The following is an 18,800-nucleotide window of genomic DNA, read 5'->3' as shown; positions in this document are numbered from 1 at the left end:
AAACATTCGCAAAAGTTATTACAGTTATTATATTTCATACATATGAGATACTGTCTTTGACAGTAAGATAAATACATTTGTGATTATTTTATTTATTTAATAAAAATAAAATGAAGCAATCTCAACGAGTATGATATAAAAATTAATATATTTAAAAAAAAAAATGAACGTATTCTTAATTATTTATTGTGCTTATTATATGTATTACCGCATAGATTTCATTAATTGTTTTAAGCACGTGATTTGAAAAAAATTTCAAAATTATTATGCAAATCTAAAAATATTGACAATCATTAATAAAACATTATTTTACAATTATACAATATAATAGAATTCGTGTTAAAAGCATATTGAATGCTTATTTAAAATATGATCAATTATACAGCTCATATTATTTACAAGTAAATTTGATATTAATTCATTGTGTAAGATCACCTGTTACTAATTAACATTTAATTATTCTGTATTATTAATTTGAATCTAAAGAAATAACAATAGAATGACGTGATAGAAATATAATCCACTTATCCTGAAAAAAAATATATATATATTAATTATAAATTATCGAGTATAAGTACAGAGTCCATTTGAAAGTGAATAAACATAATTCTAATTTTTATATAGAGCATTTATATAGCTAACGCCTTAACCTTGTATTTTGCATCTTCGAGCAATGTACAAAATTTATACATATAAATTAATATTATAATAAGGGAAGATTATAAGAGAGATATAACATGGGCGTGGTAAAGCGGATAGTGTGTGAAAAATCTATAAAAAAAAAAATTTCTAACAATATAAATAATGTTACTTACTATAAGATTAAATTACATATGCCTTATAAAAAAAACAGGAATTAAATTTAACTAATTGTAAGTAATCGAGGTATCATTGGAAAACTATCCTGTAATAATCTAATATAATATTGGGCAGCAAATAAAATAAATGAACAAAAATTTTTCGACACAAACGTTAAAATTGCAAATTCTTCTATTATAATATTATGCGAATAAGAATCAATCTTAAATCTAGATTAATGATATGACCATTTACTATTATTAGGATGAAATAATTTAATTTTAATTTAAATAATAGAATTAATTCGATATCGTTAAATAAATGAATACATATAATCGTGAAAATTATGTTATTAGTGTACAAGATATCATTGTGGAAAAAAGATTTGTTTTTAAAAGAACGGTTTTTGTTTATCAATAAGAGTAATAGCGTAATGAGTATCCTTTGTTTTTTGTTTTTTTCAACAATATGTATATCCTTGATCAAATTTTATACCAGCTTTTTAATAAGTATTCTATATTATTTTGGCTTTAAAGTAAGCTAAACCCACATTTTATAATCGTGATTCTCTCTAAGTAGCACAAAATTTTTATCTAAGCGGACACGATGACATGGATGTTAAAGAAGTTAACGAAGAAGGTCCGGAATTAAGATTGAGCCTGTCTAATTCTTCATCCGCTTTGTTATTCTTTAAATCTTGTTGTGTATATAAGAACTTATTCCATTCATCGCTTCTTGGATATGCCAAGTGCTGTAAATAAAATGTTACGGTAATGAAAATATATTTATCTGAACTTTTTACAATTATATAAAAACTGATTCTTACCTCTGCAACATCGTAGACCCAAATTTTACCAGTGTCATCTCCGACCGTGACGTGTAAACCACTCGGTGTCCAAGAAACTCTATTCAATGCAGGATTTCCATCAACTATGACACTAGCAACGGGTACTTCGGTGTCCTGATTTAAATTCCAAAGATCTAATCTGCCTGAATCGTCAACAGCTGCAAATAATGCTGGATGAGTTGGTGACCATGCAACATCGTATACATAATCTCCGTTATGCTCGAACGAGTAAAGAGGTTTCATTTCTTTAAGACTCCACAATTTGATGGTCCAATCGATAGAAGATGTTAAGAACAAATGAGAGAAGTCAATTCCTCCTTGAACAGCATGTGTACTAATACCGGTCACTGGTCCCTGATGACCCTCGTAAAGTACTTCAACCACGGCAGATTTTCTGCCATGCCTGCAATCTATATAAAAAAAGAAAAACTCAATTTCATCGAGAATTTATTGTTAAACGTAAAAACCTATTGAGAAAACATACCGCCATATACAGTTCCATCTTCGCTACCAACAACAAAATTATTCACATCTCCATGAGGAAAAGCTAAACAAGTAGCCGCTATTGTTTTAGATTGTTTTAATAATAGATTCAATGTTTCCTGTGGTTGAGACAACATATCCAAACTCCAAGAGCATAATTTACCATCAGTCGAGATGCTGATCAAATTATGTGCGTTTTGTGTTCCAACAACAGTTAAGCAATACACAGGATGCTGAAAGAAATAGTTCTTGTAATAGAGAAGTATAAAAGAACAGATAAGAAAAGAGAAGAACATGTGACTGTAATAGAATGAAATTATAGGACAAACAACCACAATGTTTTTTCACGATAGGAACGTATAACGGGATTCTTGACTATCTGTAACGGAATCTAATCAAGGACAAGCTATCATTTACGATCGAAAATTACTCCGTAATCATCCTGATTGTTCTTACAACTTTTGAATTCGATTGAACAATGAACGGTAAATAAAAAACTTACCGTATGAGCTGAAGCTGACAAAGGTGTTCTTTGTACAGGCGTTCTTTTCTGTACACGATTATCCCAGAGTACTATTTGACCAGAATAAGTACCGCCCAAAATCAAATTTGGATGAAATTTTGCAAAAGTTGTCGACATCACCGGTGATTGACAATGGAAAATAAATTCAGGAGTGGATTTCTTGAATTTAGTGTTCCAAACTAAACATACACCGTCGGGATCATTCGGAGTATCATCGTTGTTGTTGTACGAGGCAGCAAGAAGTTCTGGAAATTGTGGAGACCAATCCATCGAAGTGACACAGCGATTACGCGACCACCGTTCGCAAAAAAACGAACGGTTCAACCATAATTGTTGATGACTTTTTTCGTCTCTGTAAAGAAACAAACAAAATTTTGATTGATGTATAGAAAGTTAAAGTATGGTAAGAACATTATCTATCATTTATTTTCTTACAATCCATCCTCGCCGTCCATTGTGCCGGTATAATCGGTGTAAATGTCGATTGATTCACCTAATGCTCTTTCTACAATCCTACTGGTACTATCGAGAAATCGTTTAAAGTCCTCCGAAAGTATGATCATCTGTTTTTCTTCCTCACTGAACTCGCGTACTGTTTTCAAATTGATAATCAACAAGTGAAAAAGATATGGGTATCATTTATATTAAGAAATTATGTATCTGAATGTACCTTCTTTCTTAGGTTTTTCTTTCTCCTTTTCTTGTTCTACCTGTGTAACAGCAGGTTGAACTTCTTTAACCTGTGGCAAACCATGTGGTAGAATTCCAGGTGGAAGCTTGCTTTGGAAGCTGTCCAAGTGTGGCAAGCTGTTCTCTTCATCTTCGGCTTGGGAATCATCAAATGTCAAAACTGTGGTGAATAAGCTGATTCTGCCACGTATATCCTAATTTCGATGGTTTCTATCTAGCTACCAACTAACACAATTGCTTGGAACCGAAGCAAGTTGATACATTTCTCAGTTTCTTTTTACTATTTTGATTTTAATTATTATTTTACGAAATAAAACATTCACTAAAATATACGTTGGCCTTTTTTCTTTATTATGTATCTTAAATGAAACTTTTTGAGAAAATATTCATGCAACGAAATCAAAATATATTAATATACTTTCTTACATTACCGAGCAAGTTGATACATGTGTAAAATATCTGATAAATAAATGAAACATTTGTATTTTAATAAAATTGATAGAGTGTGTGTGAATAATCAAAAATTGATTCAAATAACAATTTTTACATTTAATTAATTCATCATTAAACTTATACTCTCTAGAAAGGTATTATTATATAAAATCATCTTTACAAAAACATCTATCACTGATCAAGCTATATATATACACATAATGTTCTAGATAACTGTACATTGTATCAATTTGCTCCGGTCTTATTTACTTTTTCAAACTATAACATTTTGTCTATCCTTTACAATGTGTTATTACGTAAGAACAAACTTTAAAAAAGATAAGATGAAAGTATACTTGAACTTTATGTGCAAATCTATCATTTCTACAGTACGAACATTCTACTGTAATAACTTACATGCGCGAACATGTAACTCAAGGAAAGATCGAACACGATTTTCAACGCAAAACTAAGTTTTGTATTTAGAAAATGTTTTTCTCTTTGTATGCTTGTAGTATATATTTATATCATGCAAGTATTCTATTTATTTCATGATAAATAGTATACCCTTTTTTAAAAAAAAAAAAGGCTATTCGATATTTGCAAATCGTCGGAAGGATCGCTTCTCTTTTTTTTTCTTTTTTACAATATGTATTTTCAAAATAAATATTCGAAGCATTAAAGTGAATTGCTGGACTAACAAAAATAATATTTGGTTATACGTTGCAAGATATAATTCAATGAAAGAGATAAAATAAATAGAGGAGCATAATAATAAATGAAAAGTAAAATCCAAAAACAAAAAACAAAAAAAAATGGCATGCAAAGAAATCAAGTATGTTTGTGGAGAAAGAGAGAGAACAAAAAGTTAGAACGTTTTTATTGAAAGACATCCTTCCTTCTTCGAACGTAAATCGTTTTTGTCGATTGTTTGCTAATTCAAAAAAAAAAAAAAAATAATAAATAAATAAATATAATATTATTCCCAGTTTTTCTTCGTCGTAACTTTCTTGTCACAAATGTCTCTCCACCCTTTCGTCGCGACATGCAAAAACGTCATCAAAATGAAGTTACGAGACGAAAATGTTAAAACGTATATGTAACGTTAAATGATATATTTTATTATAATTAATTATATGTTTTTTCTTTTTTTTCTTTTTTAGGCAATAAACAATATTGTTTTCTATCGAAAAAAAAAATATTTGAAGAAAGAAGATGGAGAATGCAAAATTCACAGTTTATTTTTAAAATTGATAATGTTAAATGCCGGAATGGATTTTGAACGTATCATAAGATACAAACATGAGTGTCTAACGTATGTATTAACGCAACTTCCTAAGCCTCATGCAGCATTAATGAAATATTATATATATATTTTCTAATTTAAAAAAAAAAATAAATAAATAAATAAAAATTATAATCTTCGACGATAATCAAACAAATATTAGTAAATGCAATTAAATACTAATTGGAATAATACTTCATTTAAAACGGTGGTTTTATATGTCTGATTAATTAATAATTTTATATTAATTAAAATAATATTAACGATAATGTATTTACTTATTATATTCAAATGAATTCTAAGATGAATAAACCACAGTTTTAAATAAACAAATGTACGAATCCTAAATGTACTAGCAACAAAAGAAAAAAGAAGAATCAATCTAACAAAATTAAATGTTAAATTGAATTAATATCGAAACTGATATAACCACTATTTATATATATATATGTGCATGCGTGATACATAAAAAGCATATTTGGCTGTTTAAATTATAAAAATCAACAACGACATTGATTTAATAATAATACAACTCATCAAGCATTTTTGATTAAAGTACTAGCAGCGATTCCCTCCTTTATTATTTTTTTTGTTCTGTTGGTGCATATATAATAAAGGCAAATATGATAAATTTTTGTTTGTTTACGTTTATGTCAAAATGAAAAAAAAAAAATGTATAAATATGTTATATATATTACGTGAAGAATAATTGTTCTATTTATATTTCATGAAGTTAAATAAAAGTAATCGAGACATTTAATTGGTGATTAAATAAGATAGTGTTATATATTCGTCTTTAGAGAGGATTACCTACCTGTAAATTCGTCCTCCCATTCTAAACCTGGATTTAGATTGTACTCGTCTTGAAGGAGGGAAAAGAAAACGTCAATCAATTTTGTATCTTATTTTCAATATTGTTTGTAGTTATTTTTATAATTTCATATTTTTCATAGGAAAAATCATTGATGGATATTTTTCAAAAAAAAAAAAAAAGATTTAACATTTATTATTTTAAAGAAATCTTTCATAATTCATAATCATTAAAAATTCATCAATGATTTATCTAGAAAAATAAAAACGATCGAATTTGATGAGTCAGCATTAACATATCTATCACATGCACATACTGCTCTCTGTTATCAAACTATTATTATTATTATTATTATTATTATTATTATTATTATTATTATTTCTTCTGCATAATTTTTCTATTTTCAAATATTAAACAAATATTTCTTAGTTATCTCACTCCAAATAAAAAATAACGTTAGAATTTTTAAAATTAATCGAAAAGTTACTAAAGCTGCTGTACAAAATGTTAAACACTTAATATCCTTATACCGCTTTTTATTATATATATGTATGTATGTATGTATGTATGTATGTATGTATGTATGTATGTATGTATGTATGTATGTATGTATGTATGTATGTATGTATGTATGTATGTTTGTATGTATGTATGTTTGTGTGTAAAATATATATGTTTATATAAATAATTATAAATGTTCTAAAGGCTTTTGCATTATGCAGAGAATCCGCTGAACACGTTTATAATTTTGTTTTGTTTTGTTTTTTTCAATCGAAACGAGGAAAAATATGGGATTTACTATTAAATAAATGAATATATCATATATATAAAACTCATTATCTGCAAAATTTTTAATGGAAAAGGACTGCAAGAAGCTTTCATAGCAACAAAAATTAAAGGCAAGCGAGGATTTATAAAATGTTAAATAACATTTAAATGTAAAAATACTGACATCTCCGACTGTTGATTGAAATAATGTTGGATGATAATCTCTCGAATTATCGTGGAATATTTTTTTCTGTTTTGAATTAAGTTCGTTCGAAAATGGTTTGAAGAAAAAAAAAATATAAAAAAAACAAACACAAAAAAAAATTAAAAAAAATAAAAAAGAAATACCTCGATCAAGTTACTCCCTAATTTAATTTGACGCAATAAAAAAAAATTGATTTACTCATTAATTTTGTTGCTACGTCATCTTCGCAAAAATTTCAAAGAACAAAGCGGTATTTTTCATTATAACATTAAAATATAAATATATATATTATATTTCTTAATCTATATCTTTTTAAAAGCGACATTTAATTAGACTGCTGCATCGCTAAAAAGCTTCAAAGCCACAGAATTGTATCGAGTGGATATAAAAAAAAAAATGTCCAGTGTATTTGTGTTAATCGTTTCGTTATAAAAATGGGTCTGTCTCTGTACGCACATATTATTTTTTTTTTTTATGGCCGATGAAAAAGTAAAAGTTAATCGTATAACGTTGAATTAACGAAACCTTAACCATCATTATCACATACTATAATAATCCATTCCCGTGTTAGTTATTTTAGTTGAAAGCTTTTTATTCAAATCCGACCGAGGTAAATAAATAACACGCCGAGAACTCTGGAAGGTGCGTTAAGTTGTGACAAGATTTGCCAAATGGATATTATTATTATTATTATTATTAACTTTGTACACAAAATTTTCTACGAATCAAAATCTCTGACAAAATTGCACACATATATCGAAACACGGTTTCTTCTTTTAAACAATAAAATCATAAATAACAAAAACCATCATTTTCTATAAATTAAAAAATACAATTAATTAATGATTGATATATTTAAATTTTTTTTGATCTCGTTATACCTGCAAATATTACATATATATATGTATAAAATCTGAATGAAATTCGATTGAAAATTTGGTCTAAAAGGTTGTGTATATATATATATATATATATATAAATCTAATCTTGAATTATTTGAGAGTCGGGATGTCAGATAATTATCGAAAAAATGAATACTTGGAAATATATTTAATCAAAAATATACGCATCCAATTAAATAATAATAAATAAATAAATAAATAAATATATAAATTTAAAAAAGAAATAAACTAATAGGGTAGAAAAGACTAAACAAAAAGGGTCATAAAAAACAGCGGAAATCTTTGTGGGTCTGGGTGGAGAGTTTCTTTTTGCTAATCTAAACTCAATTTTCATTTTGTTCAAGGCACGATATAAATAATTGTATCATTTTTAATATATTAAATCCTTGATTGAAAAAGATAAATAAGAAAGGAAATATAAGATAGAAAAAAAATCATAGAAAAAGAGAGAGAGAGAGAGAGAAAGAGAGAGAGAGAGAGAGAGAGAGAGAGAGAGAGAGATAGAAATATAGAGAAAGAGAAGAGATAACAGAGAAACGGAAAAGAGAGCGTATTCTCCATATTTTATCTTTTTATTATTATTATTATTATTATTATTATTATTATTATTGTATCTTATATTATTATATTTAATAATAAATTGTATATACTTTCATTTAAAATCAAATCTTACCTTATATTGAAAAGTGATATGATCTTTAATATGAACTAATTAATTGATATACTCTAATTTATTAAATATTTTTAAAACCCGAACTATATATATTTATTTATAACTATTATCTAACTATAACTCAAAATTTTCTATTTATTTATGCCAATTAATAATTGTATGTATGTATGTATATTATAATCGTTCCAAATAATGAATTAAACTGAGTGAAGCTAAACCTAAGATTGAACCTAATCTCACTGAAAACCAAGAGAAATCATAACTTACCGTAATAGTCGAATGCATGAGCTGAGAAGGGAAGGTAAAAAAATAGTACTTAGTAAACGGTTTCTTAAGAATGCACTATGCTAATTAAATACCTCTCTACACTCAGACCAATTATAGCTTTTCAAAAATGAAAAAATTCACAAATAATATCTTGTGAAATCAAAGTTGGAATATTTTGTAATTGAAATTCCTAGATTTGGAATAGAGGATATTTTTCTCTTTCAAAGCTAGAAAAATGTTGCTTGCAATGTGCTTGTTTTTTATGCTGTAACGCTATTGTGTCAAATTAATCAAATTCTATTTATTATAAGCGTATTATTAACCAGTTAAGCGTGTTTGACGACTATATACGTCATGGAGATGTGGCAAAATTTTATGTTATGACGTCTCTATATCCGTCATGCGTAAAAGTTTGTTACAATTTGATGTTTAAATTGTAATTTTGGCGTAAAACTAAATTATATTCGTAAATTTTAATATGTTTAAAATGTTTAGAGGTCAAAAAAAAAGTCAAGAATAAATTTTTAACTTCTATAAATATTCGATTTTTTCTATAATTTTTCCGTTTATTTATGTATAAATGTATGTTCATATTAAAAAACTGTGTGTACATTACTAACAAAATTGTTCATTTTCTAAAATAAAGTCGTCTTTTTGACTATCCAATATTTTAACAGCGCCACTTACTCTGTGTTTGACGACTATATCCGTCATCGCTTGATTATCGCGACATACACCAGAGCGCACTCTGCGCACAGATCGCCACACTTAACTGGTTAAATCATATTTTTCATATGTAATTGTAAAAGATAAATTGTAAAAGATAAATTGTGATAAAATAAACAATTTTTTGTTTTGTTTTTTTAGATGTAAAGAAAGAATAGACAACAATTATCGTTACAGCTGCTACTTGTCAAGTGAAATGTTTAGAAAGAAAAAAAGGTAATAACGAAACGTTCAAAAGGACATCCTAAATAATGCTGAATGTAGTTAGGTGATTATAATTTGTATACTTTTTTACTGTGCTGTATTTTTTTTTTAGATTCCTACGATTAGAGGAGGAAACGTACATATTCAATATATCCGAATGCATAACTACTTATTATCTTTTTAACCAAAAAAAAAAAAATGATTTAATTCTTTCATCGTAGTCGAAGCATTCCTTTTAGACCCGCTACAATTTTTTGTTTTTGTTTTAAAAAATTAAACAAAACTTTTCACGAGTTCCTGAATTAAAAAAAAAAAAAAGAAAAAAAAATAATTTCGCGTTCAAGCACGACTCAATAACCGTATCTATTATTATTAATAAGCGTCTAAAGCCAAATTCATATTTGCATATAGCGCAAGCACAAGTGATCACCATTTTTTGAATAGATAAATGCCGTATAGAGAATAAAATAATACAAATTTTTATATACGTCCTCATGCGTAAATACTGCAATTAAAAATTAAAGAAAGAAAATGGGCAAAAAAAATAGAGAAAGAGAGAGAAAAAATATATACAATAGAAATAGTATAATAATTAATTTTGTTTATAAAATTCTTTCCGCCGTTTTTACAAATATGAATTGGCCTTTTTAATATCTCACTTACATCCCTTGTCACACTTGCGCTTACCCCCTTCTCAAGTTTCTCCGACATACAAATTTATTAAACATATTTTTTTTTTTTTAATTGTTTCGATTTTAATTACGAATTAAAATGGTGAACATTATAATAGCACGGCAATTTTTAATAATTATTATTAATTATAATCCGAATAAAAAAAGAGATCTTGTAAATTACTCGGAATATGTATAAAATTAATGTTTCGTGCTTTGAAAAGTCATTTAAGTTTTTTTTTTCATGTTAATTCAAAAAAAAAAAATAAATGCATGTAATCATCACCGAGCTGATTATTAAAACCGATACGTTTGTATTGAAATAATTAATATTATTATAGTGACGTATAATGTTTTTTTTTTTCACAACAAACAGGTAGTTTTAAAAGTTAATGAATCATGTAAAACTATAATATATCTGTTAGTATATTAAACTAAACTATTTCAAGCATGTGATAGAAGCTTTGTTTTTTGTATGCAAGCGACTCTTTATCTGTACGTGGAAATATTGTTTCTAATAAATAACATTAATATTATTATTTAATCTAAACTATCTATCATAAAGCTATGTATCACAATAGAAAAAAAAAAGAAAAAAAAGAAGAGAGAGAGAGCAAAAGGATTGAAAATCATCTCGTATCGAATTCCCATGTACAGTTTTGGCAAATATTTCTATTTAGGGTTGTAGAATCGATATAGGATTTAGAAAATGTATATGTTCTTTGTGTCTATAACAAAATAGATTGAATAAAAGTATGCTCGAGTATATAAATAAAATAAATGATAATATGTAATCGTGATAATCAGCAGAGCAGTGTTCAAAGCACAAAGCACACATATAAAAAACTTGACTCTACATCCCTTCTCTTATAAACGCGGACAGCGACATATCTACCTCTATATAGTATATCGTTGTACAACAATTATGGAAGGGTATTAAAAAAGTAGACAGAACATACATAGGTAGTTTGGTGCAGACCCACCTTTCCTGGGACGCCACCAGTCAGTCTCAAAGTAGCCTGCGGAGCAAGAGTGAGTTGGTGTTGTTGTTGAACAGGAGGAGTAGATGGTGTATTCGGAAGAAGATTTGGACAGTCCTTGTGTCCAATATGGGTTGATTTGACCGATTATATCGCAAAGACAATGGGAATGCGCGTTTAATAATGCCGCAAGATCAGTTAGATTAATAAACGCACATGAGAGAGAGAGAGAGAGAGAGAGAGAGAGAGAGAGAGAGAGAGAGAGAGAGATGAGGAATTTGAATAGACATTTTTTTTTTGTTCAAAAATGATGCCCAAAATTATAAGTTATTTTTCTTTTTCTTTTATATCTATAAATAATAATTTATAATATCCTTCAAAAATGATTTATCGATGTAACTTGTACCATCACAGTAAAGTAGGTGGTATAAAAGTATAAAGTATTGAAACTATTTACAATTAAAATAAGTATTTATATTCGCAATGTAATAAATTAATAATAATAATAATGAATATTTATAACATATAACAAATGTGCGAACTAACTGAATTTGCGGTACAACAAATAAAACAAAATTAGGAAAGAGGATCTCCACCACCAGAAGAACCATATCAGTTATATATATATACCCTGATCTATTGTTAGCTAAACTATTATACCCATTATGTTCACCAATTATTTGTTAAACGTATAACCTAATGGTCTGTACAAATTATTTCAATCCTGTATTATTGCAATAAGCTTAAATGCAAATAAATCACTTAATTTTTATTTATTAATCAATAATTCAATTATATACGAAGTTTAATGTTATTTATATATAACATTTGTTTTTTCATTGGTATTATCTTACAGAAACCGTTGTAAAATTTTTTGATCTCTCTACAAAAAAAAAAAATGATTAAAAATAATGCATAAAAATTTGTTAAAGTAAGGTAAAAATTTATCATGTTCTATTTTTTTTTTTTAATAGATTAGTTTTATGTTATACATAAAAACACATTTAATGAATATGTAAGTTTCCTCGCAAGTTAAAGATAATTAAATAAACATAATATAAAATAAGTAAAATAAACCTTAATATTATCACAATGAAAATAAAATAAAAAGGCAAATTTAAACAACACGATTAATCACATTGAAATTATATATTCCATTAACTTTTGAAAATCTGTTAATGCTAATATGCTTGAATTTGTTAGGAAATTTATTCCAAAGGTAGTTATTTTGGACATAACATATCTTCATACACCACCCACTTTACCATATTATAAAAATTTAAATATGAATATATTTAATCAAATACTAAAATCACACATATATTTCATCAAGTAGCCAGTATTATATAAATATTTAATAAATAGTAATTACTTTTCAATGATTTTACTTTTAAACAAGTTGCAAAATGAACTTTTAAAAGAAAGACAATTTTTAAATTAAATCTGTCTTTTGCACCCTAACAAAAGAACGATATATTTTAATCTTACCGTATGATAATATTACCATTCTTAGAAAATGTTTTTGTGTTGTTTATGAACTAATATCTTTCGTAAAGTATGAGTGAAACATGAAACAAAGTGCATGAAAGTAATAGATTATAAAACCTGGACTCACCGTCGTGAGATGTATGCGTAGTTTGAACTGTTTGCGTTTGTTTACTATAAACAACAGGCTCTTTTGGTGGAATATTGGTATTAGCAACAGAAACGATGGTCAGTTCTCTTGGTTTCCTTCGTCCAGTACTACATATGGTAAAAAATGAATTTAATACAAAACACTTCTTTTATAGCATCCATTATAAGTTTATGTATACATTAACATAATTACCTCTGCGTTGAATTTATGCTAGAAGGTTGTAAACTTGCATCTGGTGTAGCATTAGCACTTTGCTCCGGTGTCAAAGAATTCATACTAGATAAACTTGACAGTACATCTGCAAATATTGTGCATCTTTAGAATTCAATTGCACTGTCGAATATATATTACAATAACTTCTAGTTTTACAAATTTATATGTTTCAATATTCAATTTCTAAAAGATCATTCAATGTACCTGAAACTGGTGCCATTCCCAAAGATGAAAGCATAGCATCAATTTCTTTACGATGATCCTTGTCAGCACCTGCTGCACGTACCGTTGCTTCTTCGACCTGTCATTAAAAGTTTATGATAACAATATCCAAATATCTTTCAATTGAAATATTTATCATTAACAAATATAACCTTACATCTTTCTGTTCTTTTTCTCTTCTTCGCCTTTCTTTTTCTTCTCTGATAGCTTGAAGCTTCGCCTTTTTCCTCTCTAGTTCAGCTTTTCTATCTGACATCATTTTGATTGTTGGGAATTGCACTAAAAAAATAAGAATGAGTATCAATTATTTGAATACATATGACAATACTATTAAAACATATGTTATAAAGTAAGTATTGAAACTTTAAATAAAAGTACATCTATATATCTATATATATATATATATAACGAAATATCGAGTATCTATTCAAAATAATGGTACACGCGTTATTGATTTATCTTGAATGACGTCACTTTCTGCCAAGGCTTTGAAACATAATGTTAAATGACTAAAGAAGAAAAAAATAATTTCACGTAGTTATCAACTATAAATGGGACTCTTTATTCATCAATAGAAATATATATATGTGTGCTTCCATAAATGGAAATAATTAATTAGTATTCAAACGAGATAAAGTATCGAACGATGGGCTTATTCGAAGGTTGCATTTGTCAATGCAACAATCTTGCAAAGTGAATGCATTCAGCATCGTGATGTTAACATAAGAAATACATTATTTTCACCTTTATCACGGAACTAGATACGAAACCAAGGAAAATGAAGTAATAATGATTAAAATATACTACATCCTCCAAACGACACACCCGCCATATAAATTTTGGACACCGCGACTAAATTCTTCCTTCTCGTTCGTAAGTTGACTATCAGCGCCTCTATCGTTATCAAATGGAACTAACTTTAATTCACTGTAGTGATGTTTGACGCTGCGTTCGCTTTGCAAAAAAAATTCGCGATGACATTATTATAATAATTAAATTGATTTGCATTGATTTTATCAATTATTTATTAAGGAAATACGAAAATTATTTAAGGTGTTTGATTAGTATCGTGTAACATATGTTTATTAGCTTATAGTTTAGATAGTTTAATTATAATTAAATGATATAAACAAGATTATAATTAGTGCTAAAAAAATGATCAATTTATAAATAAATAGAATAAAAATTCGTAGTTATTTAACATTATTAATTATTTATTATAATTCTCGTAATTTATCTCATGCATTTATTATTTTGATTCAACGAAAAATCGATATTTTTCCTTTAACTTCAAGTTTCAAAATACGCGCGCTAAATATACTATGCGTACCTGATTGGTCAGTTAAGCGCGCGAAAATAGTTCCACGCAGGCTCAGTTTTAAATTTCGAAAGCATGCCAGAATTTTATAAGGAAAGTCGTCTTTTTAGTTTTTAAAATATTTATTACCTTTTTAATTGGAATTATAATATATTAATGCATTTCATAAATGCACAGGTATATAAAATTTCTTGTTTTGTGTATGACTTTAAAACATAGATGTTATACAACATATCTTCAAAAAAAAAAAATATGTGTAATGTGAAAAAGAATAATGGATAAAAATGCATATAGTTTTCTTATATACATATGGCGAAATTCTTATTACTTGTATCAAAAATTGAACGACTTTCTGATACCGACGACGCTGCACTTTGATTTTTATCTTTGACGCCGATCGTAAGGAGGCGGCATATTCCTTTTTTCTCTATCGTGCTGACTTTTTGAAAACCCTTCAAGTAGAACGAGATGTTGACTAGCAACAGTTTCTTTTATAAAAAAATACTGAAATATATTTATATATGTAATTATATATATTACATATATAACATATATATAATTTATAATCAGAGATTATAAAATTAGGCTAATCAAGTTAGATGTTAGTGCAGCAGTAAATCCTAAAATGGTAGGTTGACATTAATGTTACGACAATACGTGGGTAAAAGTAAAAAGAAGGTAATGAAGAATTTGATCTTTGAAGACTAAGCTCGCGTGATACTTCATACTGACTTTGCGTGTCGAAGTTCGCTTTACTTAGTGGTATCGAGTATACCTACATTTATATATATATGTATTTATGTAAAAATACATATGCATGAAAATGATTAGGGCGGTGAATTTATTACTTTTCTTATGTATAAAGTCACTAGTTTTATTTAACAGTTTTTGCATAGTTTTGTCTATTATCAATTAGAGATTGTCAATGAAATATTCGATTTTGTCGATTCTCTATTTTTTTTTTCTTATAATTTAATAATGTACTTTTCAACATTCCTTTATCCTTCGATTAAAAAAAAAGATGAAACGAACATGATTCGTAAAATGGTAAATAGCAACTGTTGTTCGTGTCATCGATCCCCGCGTAAAGTTCTTCGGAGTACTGTAAAATAGTCGTCGAGATCGAGATGCAAAAAGTTAATGGAAAACGCGAAACGGTACACGGTAATGGAAGATTCGAATCTTGGAAATGAGATCAATTCGTGAAAGCGAATGAGAGAGAGAAAGGGAGAAAGGAATAGAAAGAGAAAGAGAAATAGAAAGAGAAAGAGAGAGAGAGTTTCCAGGTGACATTGCTGCAGTAAGGAGAAAATTGCACTCGTTCGTATGATTACTGATGTCAGATAAATATTTGCCAAGTTACTCTTTAATACAATATTTCTTGTATACCCTTGTATTTAACGATTTTTCTTTTCCAATTTATTTCAAAAAAAAAAAAAAAAGAAAAAAAGAATTAAAAAGTTCTATAGATATTATCTTCTACAATAAATCGAAATAAATGTAAAGAAAGTAGCGAGTACTCCTTTCTTTAAGCTTTTACTATAACTGCAAGTAAATAGAGATACACCGTTCGAATAATAATAAGAAGAAAGTTTCCCTAAAGCTCGTGGGGTAGTAACGCGTTGTGTTCAATGTAATTGAAACGACGAAGGATCGGTGTTTCGGTTTGGCCAAAGAGCATTCGACGAGGAAATCGTTGAATCTATATCGGGTTCCTTCCAACCGAACACCCCCATATCGTTCAACAACCCCTCCTTCTACCCCCTTAGACGAAAATGTCGCGGTAGAGACATAAACTTGGGATCCATTAGGCGTTCTCTCTGCTTACGAAATGTTTCACAGAAATACGTTGCCGCGGTATTCAGTCGACGTTATTCGCAACGTGGCAAGTTAGATTTAGGGTTTTCCCCTACACCCTTCCCTTACCCCTTTTCCTTCTATATCGCACTGAAATTTCTGCTCATCCTCGTGTTCGGTATATCCGTATAATCTATCTTCCGTGAATCTTGTTTGATATATACATATATATACACACATACACACACACACACACACACACACACACACACACACACACACACACACACACACACACACACACACACACACACACATATATATATATATATATATATATATATATATATATATATGTGTATGTATGTATGTAACTGAGAAAGTTTTGCGACGTAGGTTAAAGTTTTGGTAGATTTACAGAATCTCAAATTCGTATCCGCGTAATCGGATCTGGGGGTCATCTCTCTGTCTCTATCTCTCTTTTCTGGTCAAACGAGTAAAAGGGCAGCCTTGTCAACGGGGTTTTCGACTAGCAGCAGCAGTAGCAGCAGCAGAAGAAGAAGAAGAAGAAGAGTAGAGAGGTGGGTTACTGTGCTTTGGGATAAAGTACGGATGAACGTTGTGAGGGGCCACTAGACTGTGGAAGGGATGAAAGTAACCTCGCATTCACCGCAGACTCCGACTGGTTGATGAACCAGCAGGTGCATCCGTGCAGGAGGGCTCTGAGAGCCAGAAAGCAAAGTTCTTGCGATACATCCCTCCTCGGCTTTCTCACCGTTATATGTTTTAAAACCATCCTACCTACATTTATTCCTTTTTAAATCGGTACTTATAGTTTATATTATAACTTTCAGAGAGAAAATGAGAAATACCTTTTCATCTTATTATTAATATTTTATTCACAAAATTATTATTTTTGTCAAATGTATAGACACGAAAAAAGAAAGAAAGAAATAAATGGGACACTTCTCAAAAAGTTATTTAACGTGTGTTGTGTCAATTTCAAGTGACTAAATGACCAAATGCTCTCAAAATAATTTGCTCATACCTCCCCACCCTGTGCTAATCCGCAAAAGACTCGTATACCTGACATCGTTTGTCTCACGACTCTGTAAAATCAATACCACTACGAATTTCTCTGTGACGGTGACACGAAGGAGACTCGTAAAGTTAGTATTATATGGCTTTAAAGTTTGTCAGTGTTTGGTAGTATAGTATATCGTACACTTTTAGTTTATATCTCGATATCAGATTAATACTACTAAAAGATAACTGATATTTTGGTTATACTCGACGTGATTCCTATTATTATTATTATTATTAATATTATTATTATTATTATTCTGTATTGAAGTACTTTGAAAGTTCTTACGATTATGTTAGAGAATTGTGCATTTGAATTTGTTCAAATAATTGGCTACGAATCGATCACTCTCTCTCTCTCTCTCTCTCTCTCTCTCTCTCTCTATCTATCTATCTATCTATCTATCTATCTATCTCTCTTTCTATTTCTATTAGTTTTCTTTCCTCCCTCTCATCATGAATATAATTTGAAGATGCAAACAGACAGAAAACGGGGCCCCCCAAGAGGATATCGCAGTTCCTTCAATTCAAACGCAAAGGATCTTTACAAACGCAAAGTGTTGCCAACTCGGCAAGATTCCGAATCGTTATGAACGTTTGTTAGCACGTAGAGAATTCTACTTATCAATCCAGGATTAGTTCGCATCCTTGCACACACGTTATCCCAACTAATGCTCCCGTAATGAACGTTACTCATCAGCATGCAACGGCATTATCCCGGTACGAATATCGTGGCCCATTAATATCTGCTTCCCGATACGTGGATTATATGAGTTAACTATTAAAACGAATTTGCATAATGGATAGGTGATATGCGTCATGGAAAATGTGTCATAAAAAGGAAAAAGAATAAAAGAGAAAAAAAAAACATAGAAAAAAAAAAGGGCACTGGATGGGTAAATTTTATTAGAAACGAGTTGATATGAGTTGAATGTGAATGTGGAACACTTTTTTTTTGTTTTTAAATTAATATACCTTCTTTCTTTTTTTTTTTTTCTTATCGATTGTTTTAAAAAAAAAGATTGAACAAAAAAACCTTACTTCATTAATATGAAATTTCTTTCTTTTCCCGAGTATTTTTATCGATTGGTTTTTTTTTTTCAAGAAGTTGCGTGTCTAGATAAAAAGAAAGTTATCCCTGTCTTAAGGGAAGTCGTCTTTGAAAAAAAGAATAAGAAAAAAGAAAATGTTATCCGATAATGGGATCGAAGGCTCGTCGAATAAATTCACAATTGATTCAATTTCTTAACTTTTAGATGTTACTAT

At 28.6% G+C, this 18,800-nt stretch overlaps 1 protein-coding gene across 26 annotated transcripts; it reads right to left on the bottom strand.

The window, feature by feature from the left end:
- Positions 1-5: 5 nt before the first annotated feature.
- sw (cytoplasmic dynein 1 intermediate chain short wing) lies at positions 6-14,241 on the bottom strand. 26 transcript variants are annotated; one of them, XM_089176978.1, is made up of 14 exons: positions 14,081-14,241; positions 13,494-13,615; positions 13,319-13,415; positions 13,094-13,199; positions 12,881-13,008; positions 11,245-11,382; positions 8,685-8,705; positions 5,873-5,920; positions 3,322-3,501; positions 3,087-3,243; positions 2,631-3,003; positions 2,130-2,361; positions 1,625-2,055; positions 6-1,549 (listed from the first exon to the last, which is right to left on the bottom strand). In XM_089176978.1, exons 2-14 carry the CDS (start codon positions 13,593-13,595, stop codon positions 1,388-1,390), a joined length of 2,175 nt encoding a protein of 724 aa, XP_089033104.1. In that variant the 5' UTR covers positions 13,596-13,615; positions 14,081-14,241; the 3' UTR covers positions 6-1,387. The 26 variants fall into 26 exon arrangements, with proteins under 26 accessions (XP_089033104.1, XP_089033101.1, XP_015183555.1 ...); XM_089176975.1 differs by having other exon boundaries at positions 14,162-14,229; XM_015328069.2 differs by having other exon boundaries at positions 3,322-3,477; positions 14,162-14,228.
- Between the last annotated feature and the right edge of the window lie 4,559 nt (positions 14,242-18,800).

Source organism: Polistes dominula, unplaced genomic scaffold (genome assembly GCF_049000335.1).
Source record: "Polistes dominula isolate Pdom_NZ unplaced genomic scaffold, Pdom_raw_medaka contig_12, whole genome shotgun sequence".
In the NCBI taxonomy this organism is placed as follows: Eukaryota; Metazoa; Arthropoda; class Insecta; order Hymenoptera; family Vespidae; genus Polistes; species Polistes dominula.
This window is presented reverse-complemented; position numbering and strand designations above follow the sequence as displayed.